Raw genomic sequence first — 21,937 nt, 5'->3', positions numbered from 1 at the left:
CATCTGTGGCATTGTCCTGTGTGATAAAACTGAACATTTCAGAGTGGCCTTTTATTGTGGCCAGCCTAAGGCACACCTGTGCAATAATCATGCTGTCTAATCAGCATCTTGATATGCCACACCTGTGAGGTGGGATGGATTATCTCGGCAAAGGAGAAGTGCTCACGAACACAGATTTAGACAGATTTGTGAACAATATTTGAGGGAAACAAAAGTGTTGCGTTTATATTTTTGTTCAGTGTACATATATATATATATATATATATACATATATATATAAAGTAAATAGGCCTTTGAAGCAGTTATTTTTTAAAATGTTTTTTTTTTCATGTGAAAGGTTATTTCTAAAGGTTGTTGCATAAATGTGCATGATTGAATTTGTGCTCATCTAAAGGTAGTGTAATGAAGGGCTGAATGTTAGTTATTTCAGTTACCTTTTTTATCTTTGTTTCCTTGGCACAAATTATGGAATAAATAACAACAAAAACAAAAATGAACAACAATAAAAACAACAAAAACATCGGTATCAGTATCAGCTATCCGCCACACAATCACACAGTCACAATCGGTGCATCTCTATCTATGAAACAACTAAAAGCAAGCCTCCCTTCTTGAATTCTGGCATGAGAGATAAAAAGTTTTCAAATAACAATGCAATTGCTCATTAAAAGTACTAGAATAGAGTCTATAAATACAACTGAAAACAACAACACATAACTGTGTGACTTGCTGCAGACACTCACACTCCCTGGAAGATGAATGACCCATAGCGCCACCATCAGGGCAACCCTACACTTTAAACCCCACTAAGCTCAAGGCAGCAGCATCCTCAGTATGTTTCCTTGCTCTTACATAACAACACTAACCCCCAGCACAAGATAATCTGCCAGGATAATTACCATTAACAAAACAACAGTAAATCACTTCACCTCTAAGTTGCAGCTCAACATATCATCAGTAATAAATCAGAATACGTGTAACTATAATAATTAGTCATTATACAGCACCAATTGATCTAATGTGAGACACCCAATCAATTAGAGATAGGGACACAATCACTCATAAACATACAGTAAATCAAAAAAGCCACTATGTAAATGAGTAAATGAGAGAGAATGACATTAATGCAGCGGTTATCCATCACAGCCTCTGTGTGTATGTGTGTGTGTGTGTGTGTGTCACGTGGATGTGTGTAAAGGGTTAGAGCCACGTGTCTGTGTTTGTAATCAGCGTGTGTGTGTGTGTGTGTGTGCAGCATCCTGCCAAGGTAAATAAAACTCAGCTGCTCCAGATTTACAGTTCACCATAAAGAGAGCAACATTTCTCCGTGACCTTGACATTCTGACGACAGAGATTTCTAGGAAATGTGTGTGTGTGTGTGTGTGTGTGTGTGTTTGTGTGTGTGTGTGTGTCACATGCCAGCAATTGCACAGGGTCCTTCATCTGCTTTACTGTGTTTGTTACATTTGTCAGCAATATAGCTTTAATCTCCACTGTCTATGTCCAAACCACATGAGGCTATAGAGAACTGTTTGGTGTTATCCCTTTTTGTGGTAATGAGTATATTATACTACATTATATTAATATGTTTTACTGCATTGTGCACTATATTACATTTCTCTTATAATAACCTGTTCAGAACCCAATTATGTTTCAAACTCAAAAACAATTGCAATGGTTAATTTCTACGCTAAGTGTACTCATAAATCATAAGCAAAACAATTTTTGATTAGCATACCTTATTATGTGTTATTCTTATGTCCATCCCAATGAACAAACAATCTTAACGCAGAAACCACCTTCTTATGTCCATCCCAATGAACAAACAATCTTAACGCAGAAACCACCTAATAGTAATTGACAATCAGTGGACTTAACAGGCCTTTTTTCCAACAAAAATGTGACATATTTATATTTCCATGAATGTTTAGCTCATATCAGTGAATAGAGTGATGCTTTAAAACACTCTGCATATATATATTGTATTATATTTGTCATTACTGCTCAAAATATCCCCAATTTCTGAAGTATTTCCAGAAAACATTATGCTGTAAACCCCCTTAGATAAATTTTCTGTGCTCATTAGTAATAGGATGCATTATAAGCTGATTGCATCATTAGAAAATCTAATCAGAACAGTATTTTCCTATTCATTTTTCTGGTGACACTCAGACCCAATGTATATCCCAACGGATGTTTTTGAAAAAATCCTGAGTAAAAGCAGTAAAGTATTGTATAAGTAGTATTATAATATCTCATGTTTACTTTAAACACAGTTTAAACAAATGATGTACTTTAACATTGTCATTAATAGACTAAACGTGCCTGTACTTCCTCTTTGCCTCGCAGTTGGCCACGCTTATTAAAAAGAAGGACATGGACTCCGCTGCAGTCCACTTTAGATGATGTGTAACACTGTGACTGGCTTATAGATGTCCCATTAAATAAGTCTGTGCATTAAGGTGGAGTCAGATGACAGCAATCACAGATCTAGACATCCTAGAAAAGTTCTGTTCATTGGAATGGAGAGAGGATCTGAACAGGTTCATACAGACAACAGTGCCATTACCTGTTCTGGTGTACACTGTTTATACCACACTTGCTGTCTCGCTGCTATTGACCACGTCACTGTCACTCAATTTGTAATTTCTGTCTGTAATTGTTCTGATAGAATGTTTTACTTTCTGTAATTATCTGTACTTATTACTGTCCTTGTGCCACTGCAACAAGCGAGTTTCCCCGCTGGGAATCATTAAAGGATATCTTTATTTCTGTCTGATTCCTAATCAGAGAAACTGGTAACTTTTGTGATTACCTCCTCTATATTACATCACATTGTTTTGAACAAAACCTGGTAGGACTGTGACTAACAACATGACATAATTAGGCTACAGTTGTAATTATTTTGGTTGTAATAATAATTTCTGGTCTGTATTTATTGTTCATTGTTAGAAGTGGAATCCACCATTCTTACCTGCACACAAGGTGTTGACAGGAAACGATGCAGCTGTTATTGTTCGCATTTTGATCTCACTGATATCAGACTCACTCTCCGGCAGCTATATCAGAGCTGGATTAAGCTAATGCTAATGCTAACCCAACATTTTCTAATACTACTGTTTTACATTAAAAGCATCCAGCTAGTGAAACATGGGGAACTTTTATATCAAAGAAGCAAGCTGTTTCCTGTACATTTTATCTGCGGATCCTTTTAAATATTTGCAAGGGAGGAGATGAGAACCTAGGATGATGGGAAACAGATAATTATTGCCTCTCTTCTTCATTTAAACGAGGCAATGCAGTAAATGCAGTAAGCCCAATTTGTTTGGCTGCTTTGTGAACAGATTGTCATGTTGTAAACATTATAACTGTATAACAACAGTCACTGAAGCAATGAAGAAAAAGGAGCACATATTTGTCCACTTCTGGAAAATAAAATAAGTCATAGATGTTTATAGAACTGTATGTAATTTAAGCCTGTCAAAATTAGTTTTTAGATACATGCATGAGGGTTCTTTTTAATTGCTTATAATGAGAAAATCTTTCCTTTCAAACATCAAATGTTGTGTTGACGCTTAGAATTCTAGTCCTCATCCTGTTTCGGTAATAAAGGCTGGACCCCCCACGCTGCCATGATATTGATTTTCCAAACGTTGATTAAAATTTTTCTGATGAATGATATTAGCATCTCATGTCATGAAGAACTGTGATTCAGATCAAATCTATCACCTGTGGTGTAACGGGTAAAGTATAGGAATTACGATCAGAGCCTCAAGGGTTAGTGGTGAACCATGCTGTAAAATGCATCAGTGGTCAGTTGAAGACATCCTCAGAGAGGCCTGAGGAGGAGGAGAGCAGCGTGCAAACAGAGCCAACTTCTTGCGTAAGAGGTTTAACATGAGTTGGGAGAAAAATCCTACAATCCTACATAGCAAAGGCTTCCAGGGGATAACCTCTGACCCTGGACGGCCTCTCACAAATCTGCCTCAGTCTCCTTCCTTATCCTCAGGGCACTTCTGAATGTCTCCACTGAGAAGGTAAATAGTCCTAAAAGGTTTTGTTTGTCCTATCAGGCATCCCATCTTACCGGACAGCACGGTAAAGACGGCGGCAAAGGCGTTGAGTTTGAGTCCATCGATGACGTTGCTGGAGTGGAAAAGCTCGAGACACATCAGACTGAAGCCGACCACCAGCAGCAGGATGTAGAGCACCTCCGACACCACTGACAACCACAACACACCTGCAAACACATACAACTCTGTTATACACAGATGTTCTTTAGAAATAAGAACATCAACGCATAAAGCACACCCCTGTCTTGCTTGTACAAGTAGGTTTTTCTATCGCAGATATCTAAAGAGCATTACAACTGAAATAACTGTGAACTTGTATTTTTCTTCACTGTACTATAATACAGTCCTGTACTGCAAGAACAACAGTGCTCCTTTAATTCCATGTCTTCAACGCAGATCATCTACTGGTGAGGATGATGACTTTAATAACTTTTAAACGTTAATGTTAATGTGTTCTCATCCCTACTTGTCATATTTTACCACTAGGGCAGAAGACCGTTACTATAATAATGCTGGGGACAGCCCTTTTTGTTGTTTTTTGAAGCAGAAGAGGTCTGCGCTTAGGTTTAGACAACAAAACAACTTCATGAAGAAAAGACTGCGGATGTTGCTAAAACAACAGCTGGCTTTGAGTGTCACAAACGCAGCTGGAAAGGCAGCGGTGTGTTGCTAAAAAACACCCGGCTACAACTGCCACAACTTGACCTTGACATTCTGACGACAGAGATTTCTAGGAAATGTGTGTGTGTGTGTGTGTGTGTGTGTGTGTGTGTGTGTGTGTGTGTGTGTCACATGCCAACAAGTGCACAAGGTCCTTCATCTGCTTTACTCTTTGTTACATTTGTCAGCGATATAGCTTTAATCTCCACTGTGTATAGCCAAACCACATGAGGCTATAGAGAACTGTTTGATGTTATCCCTTTTTGTGGTCATGAGTATATTATACTACATTATATTCGTATGTTTTACTACATTATATACTATATTATATTTCTCTTATAATAACCCAACTGTGTTCCAAACTCAAAAACAAGTGTAATGGTTAATTTCTATGCTAAGTGTACTCATAAATCATAAATAAAACAATTTTTGATTAGCATACCTTATTATGTGTTATTCTTATGTCCATCCCAATGAACAAACAATCTTAACGCAGAAACCACCTAATAGTAATTGACAATCAATGGTCTTAACAGTCTTATGGTCTCAAAAATGTGACATATTTATTTTTCATGAATGTTTAGCTCATATCAGTGCATATATATATTCTGTAATATATTTGTCATTACTACTCAAAATATCCCCAATTTCAAGCTGGAAAGACAGTGGCATCTTGCTAAAAAAAAAAAAAACACCCAGCCTTGATTGGCACAAACGCTGTGACCGATGTTTTTGTTTGTTTGTCTAGGACACGAGTCTTTTGGATCAAAGTCTAGTGTTTGTTGGACCTATCCCCCACCCTTACCACCTTCCCTAAGTGGACTTTCACACTCTTAAAACAATGTCTGTTGCTCTGAGCGTCTAATAATAACACAAATGGGTTTACACTGGAGTTGGTGGAAAGCTTGGTGCATCTCACACTACCAAAGCGGCGTATTTTGATGCCCCGGGAGAGGGATAAGGCTGAGATTGAGGTTACTTTATTGGTTCCAACGTGAGAAATTTGTCTTGGATTTAGAGATTGCTGCATTGGAACAAATCATCACAACAAAATACATACAGACACTTAAATATTAAATAAGAACACACTGTCAAACATTAGCCTGAGAATACACAGCCATTGTCACAAAGCCATTCACTCTGTTAAGAACAACATAAATTTAAAGGCATATATCTCAAAACATACACACCTTAGTACATAAGGTACAAGGAAACCAACACGTCTCACTTTACATGTTTACAAGATCGGTAAAAACCTGCAGTTATCTGTCTCCTGACCCTTCTGTCAATCCACCAGGAGTTCCCATTGATTGGTTTAATTGACAGAGGGACAAATGATTGTAACGATAACAATCAGCTTAATTAGCTAGCCAGCTACAGCTGATCAAATCCACAAATCAATGGCTGCTGATCAGACACGAGAAACTGCTTTTGTTTAGGTTTGTGTGGATACAAAGACCTATCATAAGTAAAGATTTTGAGTGGTAAGTCATCATTGTAAACTACATATGTGCTGTACATGAATGGAAAGCTTGACAAATGTAGTAACATTAAGCAGTGATGATGGTTTATTTGTTGTTTTTGAGTTTTTTTTCCCACTGGAGCATAAATGTTGGGCTTCTGTATATTTTGGGACATGGATATGGTCAAATAGAGCCTAAAAAATTAATTAATCACTTAATTTTTCTCTTAATCGAATAAATGTCCAGAATAACAACAATTATTTCATGCACCTGGGTACAGCTCTTTTGGTTTTAAACGACATTATTATGCCTATTATTGAAATTTTTAAAATTATTTTCCCATTCTATGGAGCTGATCATTTTGTGATTCACTTAAAAATGAACATGTTCTTAAGTGAAAATCTTAAGAAGGATTCTGTTTGGAGCAGGCGTTGTCTTTCAGATGACATACAAAGACTGAGGTTGGTGCCAGAAGAAGAAATACATCAAACTGAATGCAGCAGTGACTTGTGGGATAGCGCTCCTCTTATTCCGACTATATTTTCCCCCTTTTTGCTTCATATCGCTCTCTCAAACATGCAGACTAATACAGAAGTTCACGGAAAGAAACACAAAGTTGTGTTGAAAGAGCTCCTGGACTCTGGAGGTCAGGGTTTCGACTTGTCAAACATCTGAAGCTTTTCCGCTCTGCGCTCAGGGAAGAAAACCACTGAGACCATGCTGAAGAACCATGTGGAAATATCTGTCTGTGCCGATGATTTCAGACAGAGACAGGATTCAGAGGGCTCATAGTTTAGACTGAAGGAGGTCATTTGTCAAATTATGGAAAATACAATACGTTCAGAAGAAACTGGCTCACCTGCAGCTCAGCAGTGTGTCAAAGTGAATATAAAGTGATATAAATACTGTAGAAACAGGAATAAAAACTTCTTTAATCATTTAACAAAACATGACAAACTTCTCAATGCATCAGTGTGCAGTGAGGTCTCATCAGGAGCTCTAAACCTAAAAACATAATGTAAAATTAGGAGAAAGTTCAGGGTTTTTTGCCTGAGATCAGAGAATATCCAATCAAAGAATCTGACCCGCCGTCCAATGCTAACATTTTTTTTTGATACTCACATTTGCAGTCTTTTATTTCAGGATCAAACAGCTAAAACCAGAGTTATAATTGGGCCGAATCTCACCGGTACAGAGTACCTGTGGCATATGTTACGTCACATATGTCACATTAGTAACAAACCTATGTATTTCAACTCAAACCTTAATCTCTCTTTTTTTTTTTAAACATAACCAAGTAGTTTTGGTGCAACTGTTCACAACGTTAACCACTTTTGAGACTGTTATCTCTTGCCACCTTTCAGAGTACTCATTTAACAAATACTTCTTTGGATTGCAGAGGGTACAAATGACTTTTTGGTAATGTGGTTTGGAGGACTAGTCGGATCATTTTACCGTGCAGTTCTTACTTTTACTTTACATACAGTGTGTCCGATTTAGGGGCATCGTTTGGCAGAAATTGAATATGATATTCATAATAAAGTTTTCTCTTTTATGTAGTAATCTGAAAATAAGAATCATTGGGTCTCATTCATGAAACGTGAGCAGAAGGAATTTGTGTGTAAACTGTTTGCAGACGGAAATTTACATGCATGTCCGCATTCATCAATATTTTAGTAGCTCCGATCTTTTCGTAGCTACTAACAAAATCTACTCCTGCTCCTGACCACTCGTAGTGCTTGTGTAAATTTAGTAAAGCACATAAATATTGCTTGTCACTATTGGAAATTACAATTTTAATTCGTATTGCGCTCTGTTATGTACACAATACACAGATGCCTTTGAAACACGTAATCTAAACATGACAAAAATATTAAAAATATAAATAAACACATTTAGTTAAATTACTTGGCAATTAGCAGGTTTAAGATCCAGATTAGGTTCATGATTGTGAATTATCTATGTAAATCGACTCAATAGATTACACATTCTTTCTAAATGTCGAATGATAATAAAAATATCCATAAGGACAGCCGGATCACAGCCTCTTCGGCCTCGGTGCCTGGGTTCAGCAGGGGCAGCGTGAGCAGCAGGTGGTGGAGCCACGAAGGAGCACGCGCCAGCTGAAAGAATTATTTGAGACAACACTTTTTTTTGTGGCTTTTTGATCATTTGAATGAATAAATCTGATTTGAAAAATGTTTCATTTATGTTGTATAAAACAAAGCTTTAGGCTATTAAGATTCAAATAATTTGAAGACGATGCATACATACATTAGTAGCGTAGGCTTTTATGTGCAAATCTATACACAGATTTACTCACTTTTCATGAATGAGACCCTGTAACGAAGAGCCCTTCGTTACTAGTGACTGATGGCTTTGGCCTTGTAAATATTGCACAACTGGGTCTGTGTATGAATGTCACTTTTAAACAAACAACTTAATTAGGCACTTTAATAATGGCACATGGCACTTTCATGGTGATAGTTGCACTTTATTAGCATGATTTGCACAGAGCAGTTTGCACATTACATACACATGAGCTTTATTGAATATGTGAAGCATGTGGATGAACATTTCAACCATTGTGAAACTGATGAGTAGTGATTGGTGACGTGTGTTGTCTTCTGCCAGGTGCGGTTGTGGATGATCTGCTTCACCGGGGGGGGGGGGTAGAGTAGACAATACTGTGTGTGTACCTACAAGGTTCATAATTGATAGACAACAGTTAAAATTAAGTGCTGTTGAGTTTTGGTTCATCAGACATAACATAAATGTGCTTTAATATTGCAATGTGAAAGTTTTCATTAGTGTGTTAAAGTTGCGGCCTGTGTTTTAGTTGTTTGTGTAGATTCTTACCTGTCTTTCCTGTGTCTCCTCTCCTCTCCAGGGTGTTCGGCCAAAAGATTCCCCGGGCGTACGAACACCAACTTAAAGGTTCCGGGAGAGACCAAGTGATGAGATAGGAAGAGGGGGGTTTGGTAGTTGGTGTATATATGTATATTTATTGTAGTGGGTTTGTGTTTATTCTGGGGGGGTAAATAGCAGTACAGCAGTCATGGTAAATATTATGGTAATTGTATGCTGGTTATATTGTCCGTGGTGATTAGCCATGAGATAATATATTTTGTTAAAAAAACCTGTTAATGGGAGCATCCAATCAAGTGCACCAGTGATAGGGTATAAAAGGCGCCAGTTTCCATCTGTCCTTGTTGCTGGTCAGATCTCCCATCTGTAAATGCTGCCATGCCTATACCGCTGTATGTGTTTTTTTTTCTGGTTTGGTGAATAAACACCTATGATATGGTGCACTGTACAATTGCCTTTTGACTGCTGTCTTACTGCATCATCCAGCCGCTATGGTCATTCTAACAGACCCATTGTGTTTTTGTCAACTTCGAAAGAGCTGTTGATACAGAACGGGTCCTCCTCCATGGAGTCTGCCATGTTGTTCTAAAGTGGCTCAGAATGGACAAACCAAACACTGGCTCTAGATAGAGCCTTTCGCGTAGCCACCATAGTTCCCCTACATGCTTGGCACATGGGAGAATTTTCAGTTCTGCAACCTCACTGAACCTTTAAGTCAGAGATTCTCAAAGTTTTGATGACTGTGCCAATTTAGGGAGTCTCCATATGACTGTGTTGAGAGATGTGCACTGGATTTAGCTTACAGTGCTAATATTAATCACAGAGTGTGATTCCTGTGACACTCGTGAGGTGCCACTAGTTGCTATGCAACCAATAGCTTTCTGCAAGTTGTCATTGATGACTTGAGAGAAGCTTGTTAGAGGGGCACAGTTTGGCACAGTAGCTGAGTAGTGTTAAATGTAAGCTTTTGGAAGTGAAACTATTGAAATGAATTGTGGACGAATAAAATAAAATGCATGCATTTCATGTCACGTTAAGGGGCCACACAGAATGTTTCTGAGGGCCGCCACTAACCCTTTGAGCTACTATGCTTTAAATGCATTTTGCTGATAATACTTACTGATGCATATATATTCTGTATGTGTATGAAATGTGTTCTACTAGCCTTTTTAAAAAAATAAAATGTCCGTATTGACCTTCAGTCCTGGTTCTCTCATGTGCAGCAAGCGATGTGAATATTAGATTTCCATTTTTGTTGTATTTTTGTCCTCCAGGCACAAACTGAGGGCAACAACGCTGAATTGTCCCTCCATTTATTCTGTCTTCATTTATTCATCCAGTGTTCAGTTACCCAGAAAGTACTGATGAAACTCTGATGAATCTTTGGAGGATGACGATACGTCTCTCCTCTGCAGGCAGTACATGACACTTAGAGCTCAAAACAAGGTGAAGTATTTGTTTCCGACTGGGGAGGGGAGGGTGTGTTTGATTTCACCACCACCTTGTTTGACACACACTGATTGGCTCTTTACTGTGTCGGCGGAGCCCTCTGGTCATATAGGGCTGTACACCGAGTGGAAGAAAAAAAATCCCATCAGAGCAGGGAGAGACATTATGCAGGATGATGAACAAGTTCTACAACCTTACTGTACTTTTACACGCTCTGGAAATGTGAACATTTTTAAAGCAGAGAGGAGTTGTCATCCTGTAACCGAAGGTGCCCTCAGGATCCACTCTCACCATCACAACTCACACGGCTCTCCACATTTATAATTTCTGAAAGGCAGAAGCTCCTCTTGAATCGGTGAGGCTCACAACACAGAATTAAACAGGATTATCTGCTCTGTGACTCTGTACGACCTCCAGGCTGAGTTTTCAATTTGAACATCAGTGAGTTTGGGGAAGCTACAGGATCCCTGAACAGCCAAAATTGATCGCTAATTTTCTGTCACACATCTCCTCAGGCAGGGAAAGGCAACCACATTGCTACATTCAAAGTATTTTCTGTTAGACATTGAGTGTAATGACAGAGTATAATGGTAGAATTAAAAAAAGAAGGAAGAATACGGTACAGCCAAAAGTTTAGTTGAAAGCAATGGCAAAAAGATGAGAACAAAAGATTGTTCCAGACTTGTGCAGCTGCGTCAGGTTGTGTTTTAATTCAGGAACAAGGCACAACAAGAAACCAGTGGCAAATGATGTGGGATATCTGGAGGGTTGATACTGAAAAGATGTAAATCAGAATTTTTGAAAGCATGTATCTACTTCGGCAGAGCCAGGGTTTCCAAAGTCAGGATTTCTGTTTAAAATTGCAAATCTTCACAGATATACAATTGGAGGCATGTTAAGGGGGGTAAATCCATCTTGAAGTTTGTGTGTAAAGTTTTTCCTAAATTCCTAGCAACTACTAACTAGTTTCAAATTAGGGATTTAATTAGCCCGCATCATTAAAACTTAAGAAATGGCTTAGCTAATAAAGACTTTAGTAATGTGTAAATTGGTTGCTAAGAAACAGCTGCAGAGCTATCCAATCTTAAGCAATCAACGATATAAACAGAAACTCACTGTGGCGTTTCAGGAATTTCAATTTGGCAAAAGTGTTGTATAAAACAACAGTAGACAGTTAAAGGATAGCATTTACAATATATAAACTGGAGTGAATGGCATTTTCCAGTAGAGGCTTCATATAAACAGTGTTTAACATGAAGCCATGAATGCAGCGTGAAGTCAGACTTCCTAATGACAGCAGACAGACAGTCAGAGGGAGCAGTGATGGATCTGAGGGGAACAGGTGAAGTCTTATGTAAAACGACACCCTGTGTCATGATATAGACCAACAAAGTTGGTGAAAGTTGAGGGCTGACAGAGCTGGGAAGAAACCACTGAAAAATGAAAAAGAGAAGCAGGAGAGAAGAGAGGAGTGAGAGGACGAGGATGAGCAGAAACCTCTGAGGGGCATCAGTGATAAAAGCAGCACTAACCACTTTACGATGTCAAGGTGCAAAATTAATGTGACGGCTGCTCAGATCATCTGAAGGAGAAACTACAAACCTGCAGTGTCTCAGCAGCTGAAACCTTCAGAATGACAAACACAGAGAGAAAACTGAACAGCGTCTCCTCATGCTGTTGTTTTCTTTATAGAACAACACATTATGCTGCTTGTGTGACTCTGTGGATGGCAATGTCGATCTGTCCAGACTATAATAGCTCAACAATGACTGGATGAATTGTGATGAAATATGGTTCAGACATCCATATTTCTCTCAGAATGAATTGTAATAACTTTGGTGATCCTCTAACTTTTCATCTAGAGCCATATATCAGATCAAAAATGTATAACCCATTCTCATTCCCAGGTTGTCAACTTCTGATGCTTTGTTAAGTCCTGTCTGCGTCTGATACTGAGCAACAAGGCATTCTTTAGTGTCTGTATGAGATGCACAACTGTGTCCTGGGTGAAACACGTATTTGGTTAGTTTTAGAAAAAAAAAACATGGTTTGGTTCGAAATAACTGTATTTGTTATGGGTTACGGTTAAATGTAATGTGATGTAAATATGTGACGTACCATGACGTGACGTGACGTGACATGACGTGACATGATGTGATGTGATGTACTTGCCCAACTTATGTACAATAAAATAAGTTAATGTTGACTTCTGGTTTCACACAGGACACAAACAGTAGTCTCCCGGGTGAGAGTCCTATTTGCTTGACCTGTCTACCACCCCAATCATGCAGACTTATTACTCCAGTTGCTTTGAGCATCCAATATTGCCACGGATGGGTTTATTACAGCACACTGAATTTAGCTGAAAGCCCAGTGCGTCTCATACAGACGCTAAAGGGAGCCTTGAGCGTCTGTATTAGACGCCAAGGGGCGTTACAAAGCATTGGTATTTGACCACTTGGAACTGAGACCAGGCTCAGATGTAATTTGTCCAATACTTTGGTTAATGACCTGCAGAACTAATGACAATCCCATCTGCCTAAACTGTGCTTTGTGTTTACTGCTAATTAGCTAATGCTTGCATGCTAACACTCTAAACTATTCAACCCTCTCCTCTATTGTTCCCCTTGTTTCTCCTTTATGATAACTGTCTCCAACAGGAACAAACTCATACTCATATGCATCACACACAATGCCTCCAAAATGTATTGCCCTTCCCACCACCGACCTCTCAGACCTCAACAGCAAAGCCATCATATGCAGAGCACCAGAGAACCCCAGGCTCCCTCTCAACGCATTCTTCACACTACCTCCATCTGGTCGTAGAAACAGATCCCTGGCCTGAAAACAGGCACGCTGAGGTAGGAGTTTTGTCCCCTCTGCCATGGCATCACTCAACAAAACACACTGGTAAATGTCATGTGTATACGTTTATACAGTAGGTGTGTGTGTATAAATGTGGATGTATCTTATGTTTTGCATCTACTGTATTTATGCTGTGGTGTATGACGTATTCATGTACTATCTATGACGTTGAACATTATACCTGCTGACATCAGCATGTTAGCATTGCAACACTCTTTCATACCTAAACGTCAGAATAGGTCAATTTTCCCTCACTTCCAAAACGACATGACCGTCCCCAAAATGACATATATTATAGTCCCAACGGTCACAGCTGTAAACATGTCCTTAACATTATGGTCGCACCTGCGCTATAAAACTTTGTGGTTAGGTTTAGGCAACAAAACTATGTAGTTAGGTTTCCATAAAACATCATGGCTTGACTTCAAATAAGTATTCATTCCTAACTTAACATCATGTAAGTCGTATGGCAGACATCACATACATCACTAATGCAGTTTGCTACACACTAGCACCATATGCTATGTTATTATTGAAAGACGTCAATGGGGTAAAAGTTCTGTGCTTGTTTGACCCATCCACCACACATCCCGCCCATCCTACAGGGACCTCTTCCATCTTTATACAACATGACACAGACTTTGTTGCTTTGTTACATTACGTCTTATCACTTGCTTCTTCCTGCTGTAATAATTACTATGGCTACTAGAGGGCGCTGCCTTACAACACATGCAAGTATGGGTCATGATCATGGATTGTATATAAAGATGGACGGCATGACAGCTTGTTAAAAGTGAAGCCTAAATATCTTGATTGCTCCCTGGTGGCTGGTTGCAGTATAAGCCATAAAGCCCGCCCACTTAATGTTAGTGGATGGGACATGAGCCAAACTAAAACTTTATGTACACATCAAACAATTTTTTTCCCAAAGATGGTTTCTGTCATTTAAGATGTTTTTTCTCACACTGCATTATGTTCATTGTGTTCGTTTTTCTGATTAGTTTGGTGTTAATTAGTAATTTCAGTTATTTTATATCAGCTGGCTCGCACTCAGTGGCGCTGCTAGCAATTGGTTGGACAGGTGTATGGACAGTAAATTTGATACTGCGAAGACTGCTACTGCGCGGACTCTGGTTCAAAATGATGTCACCAGAGCAAGATGGTAGCGGCCGTATCCAGGATATTATAACAGAGTCCTGAGGGATGATGTTTATTTGCTGACATGGATGTTAGTGCCACTCTGGTTCCCTACCCAAAAATCCAATGGGATTTTCCCACTGGATTTTGAAATTTACAGAAAATAAGTTCTGTGGCAAACAACTGTATATGATAATACATTTTTTTCAGCAAGATTTTCTTCAAAAATGACAAAAAGAGTGACTTTTAAAGCATAAATGCAATCACCAGGAGTAAAAAGCTAACGTAAGGTAATAAATGAACTACGCTTTGGTCACATGATGTAAATGTGTTCAGTGTAATGACGTTCGGTAGTCTTATTTAGCCAGTTGTTAGCAATGTCCATTTGTAAGCCAACTAAAAGCTTCAAAATTCAAGAGTGGTGTATTTAATGAGGTCTTTTAGGTTGTAGAGCAAAACTTGAAAGTCTCTTAAGCTTGTGTTAGCCACAGAGAAACCCTTTCAGAAAACCCATTGACTTCAAGTTGAGGGAACTGGAAGTGCTAAAATGCTAACTCATTTCAGTATTTTAGGGCTCATTGCTGCACCACACTATAAGCTGCTTGCACAGTCAACCTTTATGGTTGTTTTTGGTGAGAGCGGCCTGTAGCATTGTCACTGTGAGCAGGTTAGCATGCTGATGTTAGCATTTAGACTCTACCTAGTCTAACATGCTGAATTTTTATAATAACGTTTTTACCTTGTACAAAACAAAAGCAATTTTGAAAGAAAAGACGGAAGAAGACCTGCAGATCTTGTTCCAGGGTTGAATCCAAGACCCGGAAAGTTACAGGAATTACATTTTTTACGCCTCTGACCATCAAGGAGTCTTAATAATCAGTTTTTTAATGAGGTATCACTGTGATACACCAACCTCGCTCTTCTGTTTCTCGTTAGCTGCAGCTTTAATTTGCAACCAGTCGATGGAAACAAATTCAAAAGTTATAAAATGCCTTTAAGGGAAACTCACGATGCAACAATATTGACCAAAATAATTTTCTCCCATTTCTGTTCTTATTGAATATGTATCAGTAGATGAAGCAGAATGAGACTTCATTAAACAGTAAATAAAACATGCTTTCAGGGACAGGAAGGAGCTCATCAGACCGTGCCTCATCTCAAATAATTACATCTTTAATTACTCTCAGTGAGAGTGTGTTTATGTGTGTGTGTTGTCATCAGTGTGTCAGCAGTGTCAACAGTTTCTGTCTCTTATACACTTTTAGCGCCATCTTACAAAACATTTCCATAAAGAGAACCCAGCTTTATTAAGATTTAGACCCACAGGGAGCCTCTCTGACAAGATTATTAATTAATTGATTAAGTGCTGGATTTAGGATAAAACATCAAATCAGAAGAGTCAGTTAAATACACTTAAATCATTTCTAGTGAATTAAATTAGGGTTACAACCAATTATTTATGTCACTACTTCTTAATATTCCAATTAATTTTGGGATCAATTAAATAATTTACTTTAAAATATGTCAAATATCAGTGGAATGTCCATTAGAAAGTTTTTTTTTTTGCACAAACTAAGAGTCCTCAAATTATTTCGTTTCAACCATGGTCATAAAACACATTCAATTAACAATAATATGAAACGGAGGAAAGGAGCACACTTGATAAATGAGAAACAAAACCATTAAGCAGTTCAGTTAAGACTGTCATAGATTAATTTTCCTTCCACTGATTAATTAGATAATTGTATTAGCGCTAAATTACATAATAGATCAAATACAAGCTGATTTAATGTTATACTGCTTTTTAATTGAATTTCATTCACAGGGAAGTTTTCAGACTGTTTCTCTTTTAGTCCACAAGTGCAACAACGTGACTACCAGATCACCCTAAAAACTTTCTCTAGTTTGTGTTCAATCAACAATCAATTAATCAAAGACCAGATGCAACAGGCTGCCACTCCTTGTAGTTTGTCTCACATGCTGTCACTCCACAATGGATGGATGCATCTTTTGTTTAATTTGGGATTACCTGATAATCACTTCGGCTTAGTTTTAGTTCTTAAAAGTTTTATCATCTGATTTTCTTTAATTATCTTTGCCAGAGAGGATCTGTTTTCTGTCTCTCTTGTTTGTTTGTCTGCAGGAGTTTTAAATACCTACAATCAGATTTCATTAAAGTTTGGTAAAAAGAAAAGCCAAGGGAAAAGAGATTTGTTTGGACATGTATTTCATGATTTGCAAATTTTGATGCAGTTCCAAAAGAAGATAAAACACTACAGATTAGGGGAGTTTGATGACAGAAGGAGGAGTTTACATCCTGTGATTACACATGTTGGATTTTTAACGGTGATTCTGATATTTTTCACACTAAATATCTTACAGTAGCATAATCATTATTTACATACCAACAATGGATCAAATGTACAATGTGAAGGATGTTGCTCATAGTGGCAAATCACTTAACTTCGCAGTTTTCAACAGCTATACGAGGCCGTATTGCATCTTTCATCTCATTGTTTTGGTTTTATGGCACTTACTGTTCTGGCTCAGCCTCACTGCTCTGATCAACAACACTTTCAACAGCAGCAAGCACAAGTTTTCAGCAATAAACCCCCTGTATACTGCCTGCTCAGCAGCAAACAGAAGACAGACACAGTCACTGACGAGCTGGTGAACACAGTGGAGCATTTAGCAGCTAGAGCGACAGATATATCCTGCTGCAGCTGGTAGAGACCAAAGACAGAGCTTAAAGAGAGTGAATACTGGACTTAAATGCATTTACCAGGTGGAAATAAACACCACTAGGATGAACATATTGGTGATCATGATCATAAGGAAGTTAACTGATACCATATTTGCCATACCAGGAACTTTATAAGGTGATTCACAAGACACCTGCCAATCTGCACACCCCTGCAGACTGTTTGGAACCAGCAAACAACAAAGTGGATGGTTTTTTAGAGTCATTGCTGTGTCTGCAGCTTTTTAGGTTTTACAGCCCCAAAACGTGGGTGTTTTGAGTGACCTGTTTTTGTTTGTCTGGAAGGGACAGTGCCATAAAAATCGGTCGTTTCTTAGAGAGACATCACTGAGTTTCCTGCTGTGATAGTGGCATAAAAAAAATGGTTATTTTTTACAGAGACATATTGCTTTTCCAGCATGATTGTGCTGGGTATTTTAAGCCAAAACATGATCTTTTCCTAACCATGACCAAGTAGTTTTTGTGCCTAAACCTAACCACATGTTTTCCACAGCATTTTTGAAGTGTAAAGTTTTACCTATTTGCTACCTAACAATATGCTAATGGAACGTATCCATAGTTCACAGAAACATACAATGACTTGTGTGCCTACAAGGGCCAAAAAAATCAATTAATTAAGGTTCAAATGTTGATTTGGTTTGAGGCAAAAAACAAAAATAAATGGGAAAAAAACAATTTATTGTTGTCTACCAAAATTAAGTGGTGGTGGCAGTGGAGAGGGAAATAAAATTGACATAAAGTGTAACTAAACTTTTAAATCAGGCCTATTCAATAAGCAGCCTGTGGCCCAGAAGTAACCTCTGAGTGGCCTGAGCAGGGATCGGTACCGAGAACCGGTATTAAACGGTCCGAGGCAAATTTAATCAAGACTGCAATAATAACAATAAGCTCCGCCGTTATATACATGTGTTCAGCATGAAGAAAGCCATATATCAGTCTGTTTTGACCACAGTGCTCTCATTCACCGCTCTTATGGTTTACAATCGTGGTTTACACAAGCACATCATGCTTGCTGGCCTAACTAAGATGAAAGCTGTCTGTATGTAGTCAAATACAGGGGCGGAAATCCCAGGGGGGACAGGGGGGACATGACTCCCCCCTTCAGTAAAGCTGTCGCCCCCTAGAATAATTTGAGACACAATTAATAATTTTTGAACAATGCAGTAGTTGAAAGCAGTAGTTGAAAGCACAATGTAAGCGGTGCTCATTATAATCATGCAATAATGTGCTATTTAAATCTTAAAAGATTTAGTCCCCCCCTCCCATTCCTAGTAGTGGTATATCCCACACTCTTTCCAATGGGCGAGGCTGCTTGGCAGCAGGAGCAGCGTGTGGCTGGAACCGCTGTCCACATCGCGCATTGCAGGGTAAGATGTACACTCACACAGACACAGTTTAACTTACACAAGTTACAACACATCCCATTTACTGTTACAACAAGCCCCAGGCCCAGGCTGATAATATAAACTGTCTGCAACATTTCTCCTGCATTGTTCAAAAGCCTACTCAATTACGAGTGCTGCTAAGCTAAAAGCTAATGATTAAGCTCAGAGTTTAGTGATAGTCAGAGAGGACAGGAGAGAAAGAAGAGGGAGAGGACAGGACAAGAGCAGTCAGTGACGGAGCAATGGGTACCTGTCTGTAGGCTCTCCACCTGTCAGTGAGACAAACATGAAAGACGTGCAGTTTAAAAGACGAGGAGCAGTCATTACGTGCGACTATTACGCATGGTTGTGAGGTGCGCAGTGGCAGATCTCACAGCACACTGTTCATAAACCAGTTTACCAGTTTAATTGCAGGAAATGTTTAGTTAGTTAGACATTCACTCTGCCTGTTGGAGAGATAGAGAGAAGATTAAAGCGTCAAATTGCGGTAAAAGATGCTGTATAACAGACAGGCTACAACTTTTTTTCCTTGTCCCCCCCCCTGGAATTATTCTCTAAAATTTTACTGTTTATTGTCCCCCAACTATGAAATGGTATTTTCGCCCCTGGTCAAATACTTAATCTAAAAATGTACCTGAGGCAGCCGACCTGCAGACAGTGAGTGTCCTCAGTAGACGGGGGACAGAGAGCAGGATGAATGACTGATACTGATGTCTGTGTTCTTCATGCTTAGATAACGTTACTTTCATCACTCAGTATTGTGATGTCAGGAGGAATATTAATTTTAATTCTTTGTTATTGTGCACATGACTGTTGCTGCCATAGACTGTATAAAGCTATATCCTGTGAATTTGATGCGTGTGTGTGGAGGAGAGGGAGAGAGGGAGATGCTGGTAGAGTTATTATATACATGTATACACGCTAAAAAAAAGTGGATAGATTGCTCGCTGCTGAAAATGTCTGGCAGAGTTTGGTTGGTGGCTAGTCATGTGTTTCTCAGGTGGTCCGGTCCCGCTTGGGAACTTTGCAGTCATGACCGCAGTTCATGTAAAAGCCTGGCTATGACCCTGACTCTCTGAGTGTTTCCTTCTAATCAAATTGGATTTTTGTGTGTATTTTGTTTCAATTTTCATTAAGAACGAACTTGGATCTAACTGAAGAGCAGCTGTGTGTTATAAAACACAGCAGTGAGCATGTAGGGCTCAAAGGAAGGCCGATTAACATATTGTATCCTTGTGTGAGAAGCAAGGTCGGCCCGCTCGATACATCATATCATCCACCACTGCTCTGTGCAAAACACTCCTGCTCTTCTTCCAGATGGCATTAACAGATGAAACCATCAGAGAACTTTCATTATTAACTACCAGCTCTGCATGAAACAGTGAATTAGAGGCTACGCCCACATGCACCAAAATATTCTCTTTCTTCTGGACGCTCAAGTATTCCTTTTATGAGCTGTAGGATATAAACACCACGTGTTAGAAATAACCTGCTCTCATCTGCAGTTAGGAGGAATCTGGAGGAGGTAATTGAGAGGTAAGTCATTATCTAGCTCCTGATACAAATATATTCTGCCTGTTTTGCATGAAGGAACATATTAAAAAAACAAATAAAGAAAAGATTAAATAAAGGCCAAAGAAAACACGTTTTAATGACGACGAAAACGATAATGTAAAAGGAAGAATTCCATACTTAAAAAAATTAAGACCTACTTTGTAACAGTAGAAAAAATATAAACTACCTTTATGATTAAAAACCAGACTGACGTGTCGACTACAATCAATTTATTCATGAAGGTAACATAAGTATCAGCCATGACAGATGATTTAAAGAAGACGTACTCATCTGAAAAAGTTAAATTGTAATGAAAACACACAGTGAGTTTCCTCTTTTTAGGAAATTATCTTAAGATCTGCTTAAATTTGGGTGTGAACATAAGGTGTCACCTTCATTTATATTAGAGTACAGGTTCCTACAACTTCCATAAATCAAAACTGACAATACCCCAGAAAAGGCTGAGCTTGTCTCATATCAATTAATACATGTCACTTTCTCTCTACCTTCTCCTCTGTCAGTATAATCACAGTGAAGGCCTCAGGATGCCTCAAATGAAGTGCTTGTAGAGGATGTGAAAAACCACATTTCTGATGACAGAATCAGAGGTATCATGAAAGTGTTCACTCCTTTCATTGGTTAATGAGTGTCTCAAGAGGGAACGAGAAAGCAAACACAGGAAGAGGGTCCTAAAAAACTGTGACGTACAGCCACAGCCACACTCTGTTTGACAAAAGACAAAACCTCTCATGCAACACTTCTTTGAACCCCACTACAACTTGACATTGTAGTGAATAAACACGAGGCCAAACCAAGCAATAATCTACTCTATAATTCATTATATATGAAGACATGATTCACTTTACATGTAACAAGATATAACCCTTACCCTAACCTTAACTGCCTCTCCTTTAACACTTCATAACTAGCTAAATGCTAACTTTTTCTTCAGGGCTTCCACTTCACAAGGGGAGAAGGTGGATGATAGTGGATTGATGTGTAGGTATGGTGGGCGAGTCATGTAGCTGCTCCAGCCACAACTATACTTACTTGGAAAAAGGTATCTGCCCAATTATCAGCCATCTCCATCCCAGCATGCAAAGCACACCTGGCTATGGAAGTTCAAACTTGGAGAGTGCCCTTTGTAGTTGGGTCAGATCAACGTTTTCACAGCAAAACAAACCTTCTCAGAATCTGTTTGAAGCCAGACCCAGACCACGTTTTCTAAAGGGTCTTGGTATGGTTGTTTTGGTCGGTTTGTATGTAAGTGTGATTGCTGTGTTCAGAGCAGGGACACTTTTGCCTTTTAAATGTGGTGTGACCAGCTATGAAGATGGAATGCAGCGTGAGTACCGTACCCGAGACAGAGATGAGGGAGCAATGAAACAAGTTGATCACAGCTTTCCCAGGGCCTGTTATTGCACACCAACCACTGTCCCCAGAGGGGAAAACTCTAGGGACTGTTGTCGACTCAAGTCATTCACCTCTGAAGTGTAAGGGAGGTCCACAGCATTCTATGTAAGGGAGCTGAGTTGACAGCGACTTGTTCAATTGAATTTTTTACACTCTTATTCACAAGCTTTAGTATTTGTAAAAAGCATATGGGCAAGCATGTGACCAATTCTGCTCAAGACATGAACACTACACAAACACATGAAAGCAAGAATATATCTCTGGCCTTATCAACCGTCATTCAACAGTGGTTTCTTTTAACCATGACCA

General features: G+C 38.9%; 1 protein-coding gene across 1 annotated transcript in view; it reads right to left on the bottom strand.

The window, feature by feature from the left end:
* The window catches only part of gsg1l (gsg1-like), a 55,120-nt gene that overhangs the window by 10,357 nt on the left and 22,826 nt on the right, over positions 1-21,937 (bottom strand). The window contains exon 3 of the mRNA XM_050069577.1: positions 4,088-4,240. Within this exon, the coding sequence (XP_049925534.1) occupies positions 4,088-4,240 (153 nt within the window). The remainder of the gene's footprint in view (positions 1-4,087; positions 4,241-21,937) is intronic.

Source organism: Epinephelus moara, chromosome 18 (genome assembly GCF_006386435.1).
Source record: "Epinephelus moara isolate mb chromosome 18, YSFRI_EMoa_1.0, whole genome shotgun sequence".
Taxonomy (NCBI): Eukaryota; Metazoa; Chordata; class Actinopteri; order Perciformes; family Serranidae; genus Epinephelus; species Epinephelus moara.
This window is presented reverse-complemented; position numbering and strand designations above follow the sequence as displayed.